The sequence below is a fragment of the Gymnoscopelus microlampas genome, assembly GCF_963454915.1.
Source record: "Gymnoscopelus microlampas genome assembly, chromosome: 24".
Lineage (NCBI taxonomy): Eukaryota > Metazoa > Chordata > Actinopteri > Myctophiformes > Myctophidae > Gymnoscopelus > Gymnoscopelus microlampas.
In genome coordinates, this window is record NC_139961.1 from 16,908,311 (window position 1) to 16,929,042 (window position 20,732).

General features: G+C 43.2%; 1 protein-coding gene across 1 annotated transcript; it reads right to left on the reverse strand.

Moving 5' to 3' along the window:
• On the reverse strand, positions 1-7,828 carry LOC311040568 (E3 ubiquitin-protein ligase TRIM47-like; the record flags this gene model as incomplete). Its single annotated transcript, XM_084050899.1, has 6 exons — positions 1-521; positions 1,448-1,607; positions 3,076-3,309; positions 4,423-4,518; positions 4,925-5,299; positions 7,598-7,828. The coding sequence occupies 6 exons, from the start codon at positions 7,826-7,828 to the stop codon at positions 1-3; spliced, it is 1,617 nt and encodes a 538-aa protein (XP_083907025.1).
• Between the last annotated feature and the right edge of the window lie 12,904 nt (positions 7,829-20,732).

A 20,732-nucleotide genomic window follows, 5' to 3' on the forward strand; every position in this document is an offset into this window, starting at 1 on the left:
CTACCATGTCTTACACAGCTCTGCTGTATCTCCATTTCCCCAAGGTAGTATCCCTGGGTAGAGAGGTTGTGTGAACGTGGTTTGAACTGTGTGTAGGAGGGTCATTGTGTCAGAGACACTGTAGAAGGACAGAGTACCTGCCTTGTGATCCAGGTACACCCCCACTCTGGAGGAGAGAGGCCCTGACACTTGTGTGTCAGTGCCAAAACTGTTGTGTCTGAAACTGTAGTTTTTATCAATGCACCATAAACACCAGGATTTATCATTCTCTCCAATGTAGCTGTCTCTGCTGATGTCTTTATAAGCTACTCCTATACCAACCCCTCTACCACTCCACTCTACTTCCCAGTAACAACGTTCAGACAGACCCTCTGTACACAACACCTGACAGAATTTAGTAAATCTCTCTGCATGATCAGGGTAAGGTTGTTGTTGTTGTGTTCTAGTCACCTTCCTCTTCTCCTCTGACAGGGAGAGACTTTTGCATATTGTGTTCATGTCCAGAGACAGAGGAGAGGAATCTGTGAGAACACACGACAAAAGAAAAACCTCATGAACCTCATGAATAGTGTTTAGAGTTAGTCTCTCAGATCAAACTCATTGGAGCTTTAAATAAAAACATATCAGATTGAAACTTCAACGTTCAGAACCTGCATCAACATGGACTCACAATGTAAAAAGTCCTTTCTGGTCTGAGGCTCCGCTGGATGTAAAACATCAACTGGAGACACAAGAAAACAGTAAAGGTCATCATGACATTGTATAGGATTTCAATGTCCACACAAAGGGTAAAATCCAATACACTTTACTGCTGACTTCGGGCATGTAAAACATGCAGCGTGAGCCTACAGGAGGTCACAACATACGACTGACGTAAAAGACAACTACAGACCTGCTTTACGGCAGTAACGTAGCTCTCTTAAAGGCTTAAAGGTTATCTCCCCTTTTCAACTTTTGTTCTTTTCTCTTCTTGTAAACAAAACATTTCATCCAATCAAGAGAGAGAACTCCTCTAGATCATTTATCAAAAACACAAATATTATAATAAGGGTAATAATAATAATTAAAAAATGGTAAATGGTGCACTTATATACTGTAGCGGGTGACATGAAACACAGGTCACACTAATTTACTGCCCCATACTACAGGCTTCAGTAGCCTTCCCAGACATACTTCCACCTGTACAAACTGGTTCAACACTTAGAAATGTACTGTACAGTAGGGGCCGGTTAAAAAAACAATAAAGACATGTAAATCTAACCCTAACCTCTCCTTTGAGGAATATTCTTGCTTAAATTCTTCAATTGCACCGTCTAATCTGACAGACAGCCAACCTGTGTACCATCAGTCTGCTTCAGTTCAAATCTTTCCAGTTGCCTTCTGACTTCATCAATCCATGTTTTCTATGTGTCTGGTTAGAATAACGAGAAACGCATTTAAATCTCACCTCTCTTTGATATCTCTGGCCAAGTTGTCTTCAGGATGTTGTCTAGTTGGTCTCTCAGACCAGACACGACATCAATCACATCTGTGAAGGACCTCGGAGGACAGATGACCACACTGGGTGAGACTGGAGATCCACTGGAACTCGAGAGAGACTGGAAACTCTGGAGAAAGAAAAGTGAACCAGTATAGACAGGGATGGAAGAACATTATACCAAGAGATCAATAGATTAGTACATTGATCACAATTGGTTCGACTACTGATTCGACTACTTCTCGGACTAGGGCCCATGACCCACCTCTCTCCCACTCACTTTGCCAGCCTAGGCTGGCTCAGGGTGGAAGACAGGGTTATACAACTAAAAATGGGACTGGTCTTCAAAATTGTAAATGCAGATTTGCCCGAAATGCCCCCTATACCCGCATATCTGTATAAGTACCTTGAAAAAGTTAGTGACACCCACAGTCACAAAACTAGAGGGAGCGTAAACAACAATCTGGTAACACCCACCCATAAAACAAACATTGGCAAATTCTCCTTCTATAGCACAGCCACCAAGGAATGGAATAGTCTAACCCCATCCCTCAAAAAATGCAGTTCACTGGGCTCATTCAAAACAGCCCTAAAAACTCATCTTTCTGGAGGCCTAAAGAAGAGCTAGTACCAGTTTCCCTGTAGACAGACGCCCCCCCCCTCCCCCCTTTTTTTTTGGTACATACTTTTTATTTTATTTTCTAATGCTTTTTTTTTTAATATATTTTTTTATTTTCTCATGCCTTTCTTGTACATAATGGTATATATTTTTTTCCCTCTGTATTCATTTGTTGATTTTTGAACTGTTTGGTTGCTACTACAGTATATGTCTATGAAATTAATTCAAGGACCCCAACGGAAACAAGACTTTTTTGTCCGGACCTTTTAGACAAAAGCATTATAAATGTAACTGTGTTGTTTTACATTATTTTGCCTAATAAAATGTTCAATCAATCAATCAATGGTGGAGTTGAGCTGATGTGCACGCACACGCACACACACACACACACACACACACACACACACACACACACACACACACACACACACACACGGTGTCATGTCATCCAGTCGAACTGTAGACAAACTATCAGTAAAAGTTCTCTGTAATAAATGATGATGAATTGAATTTGTCTTTAATTCTCATACAAATGATCGTGATTAACAATGTAACTGTGTTTTTGGCATATCAATAAAAAGTACATTTATGTTCCAATCTACGAACACAAATTGTACAGAGCAGATATTGAATGATGTTATACTTTCAAAATATTTTTACAAGCTCAGAAGCTGATCTTGTAGATCTGCTATTTTTGGAAAATGTTTAAAATTATGACAATTATAGAAAAGAATTGTGCTCACGTCAAATAATAAGCTTAATTCTGACATTGTTGTTCTGGTCTGTACCAGATACAGATCCGATACTGTATTAGTATTAGTAACTACCATCATTAATAATGTCATGTTATGCCATGTCATGTAGTATACTATGATGTAATGCAATATAATATGACATGATGGAATGGAACGAAATTAAATATGAAGCTGATTTCTCCTAAATGAGTCAAAACCAAACAGTAAAATGCCATGTGTGGAACCTGAATGAAAGTGATGATGTCATCGGTGTTGGACAGCTCCTCCAGGTCAGCATGTCTCCTCTCCAGCTGCTCCATGTGGTCCTCCAGCTGCCTCAGGAGAGCCTCAGTCTGAGCCACTGCAGTCTGCTGCTGATCTCTGATCAGTTCTTTAAGCTCACTGCGTCTTCTGTCAATGGAGACCATCATCTCACTGAAGATCCTGTCACTGGCCTCCACTGCTGCTTCTGCAGAGCTCTGCCGCACACACACACACGCGCACGCACACGCACACACGCACACACACACACACACACACACACACACACACACACACACACACACACACACACACACACACACACACAGAAAGAAATAAACTCTTGGTTATTACTCGTCATGTTTCTGTAGCACTTTGTGGGGAATAAATTCAGTCACAACATAAGTATTGTTGGCCATTCCAGAAGTTCCATGATATGATGGATTCTTTACTGTCACTGTTCTTTACTGTCATTCTGGGTACTTTATTGTAGTGGACCTCAAGGGTCCTTCAGCCAAATGAGTTAATATAGCATAAAAACCAACCATAATCCTGTATACATCAGCTATTTGAAAATAGACGCTCTAAAAGTGTACAACACATCGCAAACGCGTCACAAACTATTGTGAGCTTGTAGAACTGCTAATTTGTGTGGGTTGCTGACACTCAAATATCTTCAAATGTGGGTCGCAGCCAAATACATATTAACACATCGGGTCCCAGCATTTTTTCATAACAACTTACCGTGGGTGCCAGCATTCTCCCCATTGACTGCGCTTTGCTGTTTAAAGCTTCTGCGTGCGTTACAAGCAAATCCACGCAAAAAAAAGCATCGATTCATGTTGTGCCATGAGCCTGGCTACAGCCTGGAACCATAACATTCCCCTCGCGAGTTATAACGGGGGGGGGGATCGCGCATGACCGGTTTTCCCCACAGGAAACAGATTCGGAGATATAGGCGTTTCAAAGTAGGAAATAGACAGGAAGCGGATGGGGGAAAAAAATTGTTTCCGGTGAGCGATCTGGCACTTCCTTCGCAGGATTACAATGGGTGCTCCCAGAGCTGCTCTAGCCCCGCCCGCGCGGAGAAAAATGAAAAGAAAAAAAAAAAAGACTAAACTCACGGTTCAGACCGTGTTCGGGACCGAAGCGCCACTATGTAAACACACGGTTCAGACCGTGTTCGGCACCCGATGTGTTAATTGGGGGGTTAACATGAAAAGGTTTGAGAACCACTTCTTTAGTGCTTCTGATGACACAAAGCACTGTCTCCTCCATATAGCATCACAGTAAACACAAGAACAAGAACCTTTAACATAATATCAGCTCACGTTCAGGGCCTCCATGACCTGTCTCAGGTCTTTAAGCTCCTGCCTTTTCTCCTGGATCTTCTGCTGGACTTCCTCCTGAATTGTCACCAGCTGTTTCTGCAAGAAACAGGAAGAGACAGTTTGGCTTGTAAACAAAGCACATTTTCAAGTTGGAATACCAATTATATCCAGAGAACTCATAGAGAATACAGGGTAAAGCCAAGTGAAATGGCAGACAGTTTAGTTTGGATCCACACGTCATCTTTAATCAACTGTGTAACTTCTCCAAAATCCACTTTTGCAGGGGCAAGATTAACGGACGTGAAATAAGATTCATGAAAAGTTTTTCATTAGGTCCAAACTGAGTGTACTTCATCCTTTAATACTTTTTATTTGTTATACTTTTTATATTTAAACACCCTGGTTATTGCTTTTAATGTCTCTGACATGGTTATTTAGTTCTACTTCTATCTTTAAAACATGATCTATCTCATGATTTGTCTTCAAGTGATCGAGGTCCTACCTGTTTCTCGGCCTTCTCTGCAGCAGTTGACACCATGTCATGGCCCTTATGTTCATCCAGAATGCACAGATAGCAGATACACTGGCGGTCTGTGCGACAGAACACCTCCATCAGCTTGTCATGACTGGAGCACATCTTCTCCTGCAGTTTGTTGGTGGCTGGGACCAGCTTGTGCTTCTGCAACACAGGAGCATTGTAGTGAGGCTGGAGGTGAGTCTCACAGTAAGAGGCCAGACACGCCAGACAAGACATGAGAGCTTTGCGACGTCTGGCTCCGGTGCAGAGATCACAGGCCACGTCTGCTGGACCGGCGTACAGCAGAGCAGCAGAGACGGAAGACTGTTGACCTCCTGTACTGCTCAGCTTCATCACAACCTGGAAGTAAAGAGAAGAGGGGGGAGGTCACTCACTGATGACAAATACACACAGTCATTGTGAGGTTCATGGTGATAAACACAGTGAGAAATTACAGTAGGTTAATCTAGTGAGATCATTGTAACATTATCTTAACACTGTGGTTCTGAACTTTTGCATTCCATAAAGTTGATTGCTTTATGTTGTTAAAATTATTTAAAAATATATATAATCTTTAATGATGTTATTTGCAACGTAAGCATTTAGCAGACACTCTTAACCACTAGAACCCAATGTACTGTATCCGCTATTATGTTTGCCTACAGTGAATGACATGCCAATAATAGGGAAGCTAGAGTTTAATGGTTAACCAGTGACTAACACAGTCAAAGATCAGGGTGAATTACCGTAGTCAACAAAATGACAGCATAACGTATTGTAGACTGAAAGAAACTAAGATAACATCAAACCTAGCATCTGTTTAAACCAGTGGTTCTCAAACTTTTTCATGTCAAGGACCCCCAAATTAATATTTGTCCACGGACCCCCATCTGAAAGTATTTAGTGCCAAGGACTCCCATACAAGATTTATGAAGTTAAAATGTAAAAAAAAAATATTACATTTAACGTTGCGATGCATTGTGAGCTTGTAGATCGTCAATTTTCAAATAGCTGACGAAGAGGTTAAACAGTAGCCTGGGTGCCAGCCTGCTTCGCTACGTTCGGCGGATTTTTTTCTCTCTCTGCGCTTCTGAGAAGCGGAGAGAGAAAAAAAGTCCGCAGACTTTGATACCCTCTTAACAAATTTTGTTGGGGACCCCCTGGAACCCCCTCATAGACCCCTGGGGGTCCCCAGACCCCACTTTGAGAACCACTGTTCTAACACGTTATCTTAAAGGCATTGTAGGGAGTTCAGACATAATCAAAGAAAAAAACTGTTGTCAAACACTGCCCCTCCAGCAGTTCTTTTCCCCGACCACCAGGGGGTGACGCAGGGCGGACTTTTTAAATGAGTCATGCCCAAAATAGGTTGCCTTATGCGGATACAATTCGCGGAAATGCCCGACCCTACGGTTCTCTGAATTTATATTTTTAAATAGGCTCTTTCATGATAAATTGACCACATATATGAAGCTAAACAACTAAATTCTATCCAAACGATTTTTTAAAAGTAAATTATGTGCCTCAAAAAAGAAGTTTGAGAGCGTTTTAAAACCGAAAGTAAAAAGTTGATACGGGCACGGACGCGCACGGACACGCACATGCGTGCGTTAATTTACGACCCGGACATAAACAACATGAACATAAACAGAAGGGAAAATACGGATTTCAGACAGAGGACTGTGTTTCAATGAAGGAAAACACCCCAGCATCATTATATAGTGGCTGATAGAGGGGAGAAAATGCAAAAAAAATATATATACATATTTTTTAAATTTAGGCTTAATGTTCCCTACAATGCCTTTAATAACATTCTTATAGTATTTGTGAACAAACACTATATCGTTAATGTATCAATATACATAACAATGTTAACTAGAAAAAGTGCTCCTCGGAGCACAGGTCTCCGCCAGGTCAGGTACGTTATTGTGGTGGCGCTATAATAGGCCAATGTGAAAAGGGTGCCATTTGTTCAAGGGCTTTTCACTGCAATCGGACACTGCATTCATGATTTGAGGCATTTTGTTCCAAAAATGTGTTTTGCTAAATTAGACCTGCTGGTGGCGGGCAAATGTGACAAGGGTGGCATTTCTTCCTCGGCCTAATAGAAATGTGTGTGTGCAATTTCACGGAAATCACAAGCTGCGTTCATGATTTGAGGCATTTTGTTCAAAACGGAACAATCCTGCAAACTTTGGAAGCCAATCTTAGGCAATCAGGATGGAATATGGGAAATCGGATAAATCTGTGTTGATCACATGGCTATAGAGATCTGTGTACCGATTTGTGTGATGTTTGGACAAAATCTGTAGGAGTAGTATCAATAAATGTGTTTTGCACATATCGGCCTCCTGGTGGCGCTATAACAGGCCAATCTGAAAAATTTGGGCCAGAGGTTCTGAATTGGCATCCAGGGAGTGTGCGTGCAGTTTCGCAGCGGTAACGGACGGACAGGACGGACGGACGGACGGTAAAACATACTCTCTCGCCATGCCTTTCGGCCTGGCGGAGACAACAAGTAACCAACATACAGTACAGTATGTGCATAGAATGAGTACTATCTATCTCTATCTCTATCTATCAAAATAGGTAACAAGGAGTTTTCTGTAGCAGAACATGTAGTTTAATGTGTGGTTGTAACTTGTAAGGTCATCTCACCTCAGCCAGCAAGGTGTTCTTCCTCAGAACAGGTCTGGGACTGAAGGTCTCTCTGCACTGGGGACAGCTGTAGACTCCAGTCTCCTCATACTGGTCCCAGTAACCCTCAATACAGCTTCTACAGTAACTGTGTCCACATGGTAGACCCACTGGTTCCTTTAGAAGGTCCAGACAGACAGGGCAGCAGAACTGGTCCTGGTCCAGCTCACATGTCTGTTGCTGTTGTGCCATTTGACTGACAACCACACTGAGAGCAAATACACAACACTCTGGTTAACTCTGAAGAGAGACTGGGAGAGAAAACAAACAACAGCTCTGAGTTTCGTTTCCTCTGAAGAAAAGTGGGAGAGGCAAAGGGAGTGACTTCCTGGATGTTTGCAGGTGGCAGTGGTTTTAAAGAGACAGTGATGTGTAGCACAGATAAGTTCACAGACAGCTTGTAAAGCGAAGAAGCCTGGTGACGCAAGGTTATTATTTATAGGCGAGAATGGCCTTCCCCACAGGGAGGGAGGGAGAAGGGGGGCAGTTCTGGTAGAATATGTGTATTTTAGTAAAATATGAATTTCTCACTAGTTACACGGATCATGTTCAACCCACATTTGGCACAACAAAGGGAATGAACTCGTTCTCATGCTATGCAACAAAAATGTGGAATGCCCTATTAAAAGGCCCCTTACTTACTTCCTTCACAGGTGTTACCAATGATACTAATTAAGGCTCCGTTCCATTTAGTGTGGCATAGTGGTTGTCTTATTTCAAGGACCCCCATAACTCTGAGAGTGTATAAATGGAACCAAATGTACCCTTACGGGTTCATTTGGTTCCATTTGTACACTCTCAGAGTTACACACCCACCATAAGGGGCCATTTGGGAACCAAAATGGAGTGTTTCTAGTGAGGCAACATGCACGATATCAGCACCCTGACCAGAATGGAACAGAGCCTTCATTAGTATCATTGGTAACACCTGTGAAGGAAGTAAGAAGAGGCCCAATTTCTTTACAATATGGCTGCTGTGCATAGAGCCTATTCAGTGATGCCTTATTGCTGTTGTGTTATTACTTGTCATCTACATTCTTCTTGTTTGTCCCCCTCACTTCAGGTCTAGCTGGAGTGGTACCTGAAGTGTTTGTGAACAGGGCCGAAATTGTATCACATTTGACTTGCAATTTGTTTGTACTATTGCACTCTTCTCCTTTAATAAATAATCCAGAATAAAACTCACAACAATAAAATATAAATGCACAATAAAGTGCTGGGTGCGTAATTACTGTGAGTCCTATCTGAACTAATTGTTTGTCGACTACGCCACTTTTGTTATAGAGGGAAGTCCCCTTTGAATACACTTTAACTTCTTCTTCAGGCTTTCACAGGTTCGAGGTTAACTGGTAAGTTTCAATACTTTTGGTTTTGAGAATACAACACTGGCATGAGAATATCCCTTTAAGAAACTGGACACGAATACAGTGTATCAAAAAAGGTAAGTCATATTTATTGGGTCCCTAATACATTGGCTTCTGTGCCTTAAAAACAATCAAATAAACACTATACTAATAAAACCTATATAAACATACAAAACACAATTAATCTACACAACAACTATAAAATAAATGATAAAGTTGTGCAAATTACGCGGGGCTTAATCACAAGGGTTCCTTAGCATGGGGGGTTTCTGTGCAACAAATACTTTTCAAGTAAAGTGCTGTGCCAATAAAGTGCTTCAAGATACTCAACACGGTTTGTTCAGGGGTAATGCTGCATGTCCATATATGGGGGTAAGATGGGAAAGGGTTTGAGGCCAGTCGTCTTCGTCTTCTCTCTTCTTTCTCTCCGCCTGCAATTATAGAGATCTAGACCAGTTCACTGTGCATTTACACGATACATTTGCGTTGTCTCAGGCAGTGGTTATACAGGGATTCAACGTTGCTTGTTCGAATACTCACTCGCCAGCCAGGTTTTTACACCTGGCGCTGAGTTGGTTACGTATGCAACGTTATCGCCACTTTCCAGTCTCAGCGCTCCTTATATGGTCTGGTCTCACTCGTCTCTCATATGGTCTGGTCTCACTCGCCTCTTCCTCCCCTTCGGTTCGATCGCTTTCTCCTCTTGGTTTCTCCTTTGAATGTAGGCACACCTCGGCTTCCAAACTCCTAGGTGGCTGGTATGTCTACTTCATCTATGCACTCCTCTACTCCGTGTCTCGGCACAACCTTCCCCTCTGCTGTCCTTCTCCTCACTGACGCCTCTGTCACTTGGGTGCTCTGTTCTCTCTTTCAAACGGTCCCGCCTCCGCTTTTGTACCTGCCAAACCACACCTCCCTCTTCTTTCATTTGTCCGTGGTGACAGTCTGTCTGGGGACATTGGCCATGACCGTGGCCTTGGGCGTGACCGCGTGACTGCCGCTCTGCCACTCAATGTCTCTCAATACATGTGACCAGGGGATCATGGGGAAAACAATTATAAACAATACAGTGCGTAATAATAATTGGTACAAAAATAATAAGATGGTGGGGTTAAATGAGGCAATTATACACATTAAGCACCAATAAAAACAAATTACAAAAGTTTTAAGAACCCCTCATTTCACCCTTGTCACATTCCCCCCTACTTTTTCGTTGGCAGTCCCTGGCAACTGGTTCTAAACGTCATGCCCGTACCTCTCAGGTGGCTGTCCTTGGTTCGCTCTTCCAGAGCGCCGCGGACCTTCAGGTTCCCTAGGACCGGGGAAAAACCCTACATAAGGCGGCCATATTGGTCCCACCGGTTCGGCTACTGGGGCAGGTTCGGGGCTCTCCATCGGTGACCTGGGGGCTATACACACTTTTAATGCATTCCTATGGATCGTTCTATCTCGCCCTCCTTTTTCAGGTCGGATCCTGTATACTAGGCCCGCATCTCCCACCCTCTCCAATACCACAAAAGGTTCTGGGTCCCACCATGGGCCCAGTTTACCTTGTCCCTGTCGGTTCCGGTTTCGTACCCACACCCTCTCTCCAGGTAACAATGGTGGCATACCGGCTCGGCGGTCATAGACCTGTTTACGCTGTCCTGCTATATGCACCATTTTTTTCTCGGCTGTCCTATACGCTGTGGCCATTCGTTTCTGGTGATCTTGCACCCAATCTCCCACTCCCATTCGATTTTGTGACAACGGTACTCCTAATGCTACATCTACCGGACGCCTCAGGTGGCGACCAAACATTAAGTACGCAGGCGCATAACCTGTCGCACCATGTTCAGTATTGTTATAAGCGTGTACTAACTCAGGTAAGTGTTCATTCCATCTGCCTTGGCGATCAGTATCTAGAGAGCGCAACATGTTTAACAGTGTTTGATTAAACCTCTCCACCCCCCCATTACCAGCTGGGTGGTAAGGGGTGGTGCGACTCTTAGTAATACCGTATGTATGACACAATTGCTGCATTAATTCGGATTCAAAATTCGGGCCTCGGTCCGAATGGAAACGAGCCGGGCAACCGAATGGCTGAATAATATGTGTCCAAAGCGCACGGACAGTCGTGGGCGCAGTTTGGTCACGCGTTGGAATAGCCCAACTGTACCTGGTGAATAAATCGGTTGCTACAAGAATATTCTGCCATGCGTCATTCGGCCTACCTAATGTGAGAAAATCAATAGCCACTACCTCCATAGGATACGATACTTCGAATGGCTGTAAGGGGGCCCTGGGCTCTATCCTGTCTTTCAGTAGGCTGCAGGCAACACAACCTCGCTGGAACTGTCGCACCGCCCCCTCCATGCCCGGCCAGTAGAACCGGCGCCGAAGCTGCGCCAAAGTCCGGTCCACTCCGGCGTGTGCCGAGGCCTCATGGAGTCCTTTCCACACCTCCTCTCGTCGCGCCCCTGGACAAACAAGCTGTAAGTAACATTCTTGTGTATGCTGATCAATCACTTGCCTATACAACACATTGTCTCTGATGCGCAACCGGTCCCACTGTCGTAACATTTGCCTGGCTTCCCGTGACCAACTCCTCTTCTCCATAAGGGTAGGCAGTTTCCTCCGCTCTACGCAACTCTTCACCATCTGGATGTCCGGATCTCGATCCTGTGTTCCCCGCCACTCAGCTCCAGCCCACCCGTCCTCTCTCTCCACCGGTGCCAACTCCACTACGGCCACTCCTACAGGTTGAACAGGGAACCTAGACAGGGCATCTGCGTTCGCATTGCTTTTTCCAGGTCGGTACTTTATATCATAGGTGAATGATGCTAGCTGGGCTGCCCAGCGCTGTTCCACCGCGCCTAGTCGAGCTGTTTGAAGATGCGCAACAGGATTGTTATCTGTATAAATCGTAAAATGAGCGCCAGTTAAGTAATCTTTAAATTTTTCGGTCACTGCCCATTTAAGTGCCAAGAGTTCTAATTTAAAGGAGCTATAATTTGCATCATGTTGTTCGGTAGGGTGTAGACTTCGGCTGGCGTAGGCGATTACTCGCTCCTGGCCATCTTGGACCTGTGCCAGAACGGCGCCGAGCCCGCGGCCACTCGCATCAGTATACACTACAAACGGTCGGTCATAATCTGCATAAGCCAGTATTGGAGCCTGCGTAAGGGCAGTTTTAAGAGCATCAAACGAGTTTTGGCATTCAGGGGACCACTCTATTTTACACTGATGGGACTTCACATCACTCGGGACTCCGATCAACAAACTATTTAACGGCCTAGCTATGGCAGCAAATGAGGACACGAAGCGGCGATAATAACCAGCCAGACCTAGAAAAGCGCGGACCTCGCGGACAGTCGAGGGTGGGTTCCAGTCTCTTACCGCAGCCAACTTTTCAGGGTCCGGGCGCACTCCCTCTTTGTCTACAACGTGGCCCAAGAACTTTACCTCCGGTTGGAGAAGCTTGCATTTATCGAGGCGCAGTTTCAATCCGTGTCTCCACAGCCGCTCGAAAACCTGGTCAAGGTGCTGCATGTGAGAGGAAAAGTCAGGTGAATATACAATAATGTCATCGAGGTACACTAATAATGACTCTGTCACCTGGCCACTCAAGCATCGCTGCATTAATCTTTGGAAGGTCGCCGGGGCGTTACATAAACCGAACGGCATACGTTGGAACTCGAACAGTCCTAAAGGGGTGGTAAACGCTGTCTTTTCTCGATCCCGAGGGTCCATACCCACCTGCCAATAACCGCTGGCCAGGTCGAGTGTGGAGAACCACTGAGCCTTGGTCAGGCTTGTTAAAGTCTCTTCAATCCGAGGTAAAGGGAAGGCATCTTTGTGCGTCACGGCATTCAGTTTACGGTAGTCGACACAGAAACGCCAGCTGCCATCTTTCTTCTTCACCAGGACAATGGGCGCTGCCCAGGGACTGCAACTCTCTTTTATCACTCCCTTGTCCAGCATGTCACTCAATAAGGTCTTCATTTCTCTATACATGGAGGGCGGCAGCGGTCGGTGCCTCTCGCGGATGGGTGCCGCGTCTCCAGTTGGTATTTGGTGTTGCACCACGTCCGTCTGCCCAAAATCTTCATTATGGACTGCAAACACCTTCTTCCATTTACACATCATCGCATGCAGCTCTTCTCTCTGCTGGTCAGGTAGGTCATCTCGCCGGGTCAACGCCTCCATCTCCTCAGGTAAGGTCTTCACGGGTCCCTCGTCTTCGATGCTCACCAGGGACACTTCCACGGCTCCGTCGGTTCCTAGGGACAGGTTCAGGTCTCGTCGTCCACGGACGTCGGCCTCCTCCACTGGATATAGCTTCCCTAACTTTTGATGTCTGCCCACGGTCACGCTATACGCGTGGGGGTTGCAGATGCGCACGGGGACTCGGCCATTACGCACGGTGACCAACGCTCGGGCCACTCCCAGATCAGTTCCTTCCGGCATGGCCTCCATCAGGGCCTCGTATTCGGCTCCATTTGGACCTTTCCAGGCACGGCCCCATACTACTAACTCACTGCGGGCGGGGACTCGGATTCTCCGTCGGCCGACAGGCCACACATAGCCCAATGCTCCGTCTTCGTGGGTCACTGCCTCCACTCTCCTACAGGCGGCGAATGCTTTTTTCCATGGTGTCCTCTCCTGTTGGCATGGAAACACAGACCTCCCAGAGAGTTTAAATAATGCATGCCACACTGCGTGGACTACGTTCATCCCAATGATCAGCGGCTCAATACAATGTTCATCTTTTACAATTACGATTCCTCTTCCCGGTATTTTCAGTCCTTCTAATTCTAAATCGAATATGGCATAGCCAGAATAGGGTAGATCAAGGCCGTTTGCTGCCCGTAGGCTAAACACCAGAGGCCCATTTTCCATTTTATCTTGCGAGAACTTTTCGTTAAACAAACTCTGCTGCATCAATGTGACTTGAGACCCCGTATCTAATAAACCCCTCATTTGGACTCCCCCCATTGTTATCCCAATTGTCGGACATTCCCCCACAAACACTTCATTGGCCCTTAACTTTTTTTGTGAACGTTGCACCTCTGCCCCCCGGACCTCGGCGACAGGGCGTACTAGTTTAACTGACTTCGGTCGGATCTACAGAATCTCGCTATATGACCCGCCTGTCTACACTGGCTACATATCGGCCTACCTCCTTCATCCCATTCGTAGCGCTGAGAGGCCGTATACCGTCGCTCAGGTGGCGGTGGAGTGCGCGCTCGTGCGTCATTGGTGCCAGTGCGGAGGAGCGGTCTGATTTCCTTCATGAGTTCCTGCGTGAATCCTTGCATTTGAGTTTTTACGTCGTCCATGATTTCCTGTTTTAATTTTTCTCTCCAAGCAGGGTCCTGAGAAGGGTAGGGGACAGAAATAGGATTAACAGCGTGGCACGTTATTTCAGTAGTTCCATGTTCAGCAGCTAACAGGTAGGCTTCTTCGCGTAAAGCAGCAAAATCTTCATCTGGGTGTCGTCGAGCATATATTTTTAAGGCTTGGCCCAGGGGGCCCTCAGCTAAACCCATAACAAACTGATCACGAAGAATGGCTTCGGAGGGAGCGGTGCTTGGGTCGTGCTGCCGCAGCCCACAAAACAGCTCTCTAAGTCTCAGGGTGTAAGTTTGTACATTCTCTCCTGCGCGCTGTGCGCACCGATAGAATAGTGAGCGCATTTCTGCGACAGAGACAGTTTCTTTATATACAGCATCTAAGTATTTAAAAACTTTTGCCACTGTGTCGCGTTCGCCCTCCTCAACCACACTAATCTGCCGTTTAGCTTCGTTGGTTAGCGTTTTAATTATAATAGCAACTTTCCTGATTTCTGGTAGTTCCTGGGTACTTAATAATCCTCTAATCTGGTCTTTCCATTCCCTATATTTACTCTCGCCTTCTGTTCCACCAAAGGTGGGTAACCATGGGGCACCGGGATACACCGCCATCATCATCATTCTGAATCCGTAAAGCAAAAAACAAAAAGCAACAAAAACAACAAAACAGTACAGTTTCTCTTAAGGGTATTCTCATGTGTTTGTTCTCAACCAGTCCTGCCGCCAACGCCAAATATGTGAACAGGGCCGAAATTGTATCACATTTGACTTGCAATTTGTTTGTACTATTGCACTCTTCTCCTTTAATAAATAATCCAGAATAAAACTCACAACAATAAAATATAAATGCACAATAAAGTGCTGGGTGCGTAATTACTGTGAGTCCTATCTGAACTAATTGTTTGTCGACTACGCCACTTTTGTTATAGAGGGAAGTCCCCTTTGAATACACTTTAACTTCTTCTTCAGGCTTTCACAGGTTCGAGGTTAACTGGTAAGTTTCAATACTTTTGGTTTTGAGAATACAACACTGGCATGAGAATATCCCTTTAAGAAACTGGACACGAATACAGTGTATCAAAAAAGGTAAGTCATATTTATTGGGTCCCTAATACATTGGCTTCTGTGCCTTAAAAACAATCAAATAAACACTATACTAATAAAACCTATATAAACATACAAAACACAATTAATCTACACAACAACTATAAAATAAATTATAAAGTTGTGCAAATTACGCGGGGCTTAATCACAAGGGTTCCTTAGCATGGGGGGTTTCTGTGCAACAAATACTTTTCAAGTAAAGTGCTGTGCCAATAAAGTGCTTCAAGATACTCAACACGGTTTGTTCAGGGGTAATGCTGCATGTCCATATATGGGGGTAAGATGGGAAAGGGTTTGAGGCCAGTCGTCTTCGTCTTCTCTCTTCTTTCTCTCCGCCTGCAATTATAGAGATCTAGACCAGTTCACTGTGCATTTACACGATACATTTGCGTTGTCTCAGGCAGTGGTTATACAGGGATTCAACGTTGCTTGTTCGAATACTCACTCGCCAGCCAGGTTTTTACACCTGGCGCTGAGTTGGTTACGTATGCAACGTTATCGCCACTTTCCAGTCTCAGCGCTCCTTATATGGTCTGGTCTCACTCGTCTCTCATATGGTCTGGTCTCACTCGCCTCTTCCTCCCCTTCGGTTCGATCGCTTTCTCCTCTTGGTTTCTCCTTTGAATGTAGGCACACCTCGGCTTCCAAACTCCTAGGTGGCTGGTATGTCTACTTCATCTATGCACTCCTCTACTCCGTGTCTCGGCACAACCTTCCCCTCTGCTGTCCTTCTCCTCACTGACGCCTCTGTCACTTGGGTGCTCTGTTCTCTCTTTCAAACGGTCCCGCCTCCGCTTTTGTACCTGCCAAACCACACCTCCCTCTTCTTTCATTTGTCCGTGGTGACAGTCTGTCTGGGGACATTGGCCATGACCGTGGCCTTGGGCGTGACCGCGTGACTGCCGCTCTGCCACTCAATGTCTCTCAATACATGTGACCAGGGGATCATGGGGAAAACAATTATAAACAATACAGTGCGTAATAATAATTGGTACAAAAATAATAAGATGGTGGGGTTAAATGAGGCAATTATACACATTAAGCACCAATAAAAACAAATTACAAAAGTTTTAAGAACCCCTCATTTCACCCTTGTCACATGTTCATGGAATTATTCATTGTGTGTGTTATTTCAGGAAACAAGATTAAGTTCCTACTGATTAAGTGATAGAAATGTCAGCATTGTCAAATTGAATGATGAATAAATTCCATTCTGTATTGTGACCTCAGTGGACAGTGTTGTGATATAGGATAATAAGGCTGCCCCCTGGGGGAACGCAGGTAGTTCTAAATAAAGATGACTGACTTGATAACACAGATCCAGTCTCTCTCTTAATACAGATTCTGTGTGTTATCAGTCAGCCATCATACATAAACGGTAAACAAATAATTGGTCTATTTGTGTATTTTCTTCATTAAAGAAAATAAATGCTTTACATGTTTGAAAGTGCACTGTTACTGTTATATGAAACCCATAAAATTCCCCCACAAACACACACGTATTATTCAGTTTTATACTAGATGTGCTCAACATTGTAACAGGCCTTTTATTTATAAAGTATACATTTTACCACTATAGAGCGTGCCAACGCGTCAGCTTGTAGATCAGCTATTTTGGCCACGTGACATGGTTGTACGACGGAGCATATAGCCTACTAGAATCAGCTGTGTTGATGAGACGGTGCCTCAGAGCGCTGCTACAGGGACTATTTAATGTCTCAGTCAAATAAACTCTTTACAGGGAAACGGATAATAGCGAAACATTTTTATTATGAATTGCCCCACAATATGAATACATTTGGATGTGTTTTGTTGGTAACTGTTGTATAATCGCAATATTACACTCGAGGGTGTGCTTTACCTACATTATTGGCACTTCCGTGATGCTTGCGGAACTCGGCTCCGCCTCGTTCCTGACCGCATCACTGGCGTGCCAATAATGACGGTAAAGCACACCCTCTCGTGTAATATTGCTTAAGTAAAGAATTTAAAGGATTTAAAGAATGTATTTATTGCAACATTATGTGTAACCATGACTCCGGCATAAGTGCTCAGACTTAAAGGGATAGTTCACCCCCAAAATGACTTTTTTTCTATTGATTAGTCACCCCATGGAGACTTGAATTCATGGATATCTTTTTGTTTTTGTCGCATTCCTAAGCCAATAATTTGATGAAGGAAAGAGTCTCCTTGGTGTCTCCTACCGGAACCGCTGCCTACCGGTCCGCTGGTCATCAAATTATTGGCTTAGGAATGTGACAAAAACTAAAAAATATCCATGAATTCAAGTCTCCATGGGGTGACTAATCGATAAAAAAGATTTTCGGGGGTGAACTATCCCTTTATTAGTGTTTTTTCCCCTCCCTCTTTAGCTGTTAATATGATAAATATTATATAATAAATAAGTAGTATCATTAAGTAGAATAATTAATTATTTATCAGTATTAAAGTATTATTTATTCATTTAAGTATACATACAGTAGGATCACATGCAACTGTACCTCTGTACTTTTTGCAAACTGTTAATAAAGTGTTCAATCTATCAATAAGTAATTCAGAGAGACTACTGCAGTGACACCTTGGAATGGGCTTCCAAGTTGTTGTTTTACCAGTGGTGGAGTGTAACTACAAGTACATTTAGCGTACTTAAGTACAAATTAGAGGAATTTTTACTTTACTGGAGTATTTACATGTTTGATACTTTTACTTCTACTCCACTACATCTCAGGCAAATATTGTACTTTTACTCCACTATTATTTGACAGCTTTAGTTAAGGTACTTTGTAGATTTTGTATATTATTACAAAACATACATTACCCACTTCAGCACTATATACATTTCGACCATTTGAAAACTTGTGAAATGGGACATTGTGCAAAATGACTACTTTCTTTTCACATCAGGACATAATGATCATTAGACTCAGAGCAATAACCTCCCAGACTCCTTCCCCAGTCAGTTAGGAGTTTGAATGAATGTAGAATTATGTGCGGGATGTCATTTGTACATAGATGTGAGGGGACTTAATTTAACTGAATAAACTTGTTTTTATATTTAATTTTGAAAGAAGAAAAACCCTCTCTCACACTTATGCCAGTGTGCCAGTGATCACCCTCCCCTGTGCCAATGTTGGCACCCGTGCCTAAGGTTGCCTAGCCCTGGTGTAGGGCAGTGGTTCTCAACCCTTTTTTCTGTGACCCCCCAAAATAATCATATTTGAACTGTAGCAAAAAAAAATTGCAGATCTACAAGCTCAACAACGCCTTGCGTTGCGAGGCGTTGTGATCTGCTATTTTCACAATTTTGGCCTCTTTCTTATATTTGATATATATTTGGCCAATGTTTTATAGTTTGTTGATTACTTTTGATGCAGTATTTTGTCTTTTTCTTTTCTTGTTGAACAGAGAGTTACTATATTCCATTTCCTCCTTTAATGCTGAACTTTTTTTAATCATTAATGAAGTTGTAATTAAAATACACTAGAAGTAACAGACTGTACAATGAAAGATTATGGGCCTTTACATTGGTCTTTACACCTAGGAAAGTGTTAAAACTGCAAAATAAACGTTACCAAATACGGTAGCTGAGTCATAAGACGCCATGCAAAACAGGGAATATGTTTGATAAAGTTAGTGATAAGGACAGTACTTTATCTGTCCGAACATAATCTTGCTTCCAGAAATAACACACAATGAATAATCCCATCAACACTTCAGATGCAACTCCAGTTGTGAGCTACTTTTTACTGTCTATTGAATGCATTTGTTAAACTTGTAGAAATTATGCTACATGGGATTCTGTTTTAGGTTATGTTTCACTTTGGACACAAAGGGGCAGCATTCACCATTTGTTTGCAGCCATGCAGGATCTACAAGCTCACAAAGTGTTGCAATGCTACGCATTGTGAACTTGTAGATCTGAGTATATAAAGTGCTTAAAGTGGTTAATGTATGTTTTGTAATAATAATTACAATCTGCAAAGTAACGTTTTCAAATAAATGTAGTGGAATAAAAGTACAATATTTGGATCTGAGATTTAGTAGACATTATTACGCCACTGGTCTAATGTACTATTGAGTTAGTGATGTGAACTTGAAAACGTGTTCCATTATGCTGAAGAAGTTCTAATAAACTGCCTGAAGAAAAGAGACTGTTCATTCACCATTGTGCAATGGGAACATAAGTAATTAATGATACAAAGTCCAGTTGTAGCCCAAAGTTAATGAGTCATTAACCCATGTCATGGCATGTCAATAATGTCATTCATCATGAATCTAAGTGTGGAGGTAATTGCGTATTAATTAATAATTATGTATATAGAAAATGTATTGAAGATTACTGGCACAATTGTTTAAGTGTACAATTACTAAAACATAAAAAGTGGATACAATCTAACTCTAACTCAAAACTAATTATATCTACACTATGTATAATATTTGATTATTATCATTATCCGGGGAACAATGTAGCATAGAAAAAAGTTTGAATTTTCATGCGCGCGCGCGCGCGCGCGCACGCACGCACGCACGCACGCACACACACACACACACACACACACACACACACACACACACACACACACACACACACACACACACACACACACACACACACACACACACACACACACACACACACACACACACACACACGCCTGTTTTAACATCTGTCTTCACATCATGTATAAAACATCATCTGTAGATGGAGACAACTTTCACAGAGAGACAGTGCTCACATTTATTTTGAAAAAGCAAGTCAGTTTAAATGTAGTAAAGTTAATGAAACAATTACGATTACCTGATGCTCTCAAACTCCTTTATATGAATTGAAACATTTTGTTCATTTTGCCAGATAAGTTGTGAGCTTTTAGATCGGATATTGAAGAAATTACAGAAGCTTTTGCCCCCTCTTTTGTTTTTAACATGGCAGGTTTTAAGTGTTTAACTGTTTGAAGGACTCAAAGGTTCTACTGCATTTACAAAATGGGAGATAAGAAATAATGGGGGGGGGGGGGGGGGTAAAAAACAAAAACCTTAAATATATTTGTATAAGCAATTAAATTGATTAACTGCTCACACACAATACCTTATTGACACATTGAGGACTGAGGAGTGAGACATTACACCAGTGGTTCTCAAACCTTTCAGGCCGTGACCCCCCAAAATAATCATATTTGAACTGGGGACCACCCACCCTGACAAGCACTTTTTGCAGGAGTTGAGGCATTACATTTAATTTGACTTCATTAATATTGTGAAAATAGCAGATCTACAAGCTCACAACGTCTCGCAACG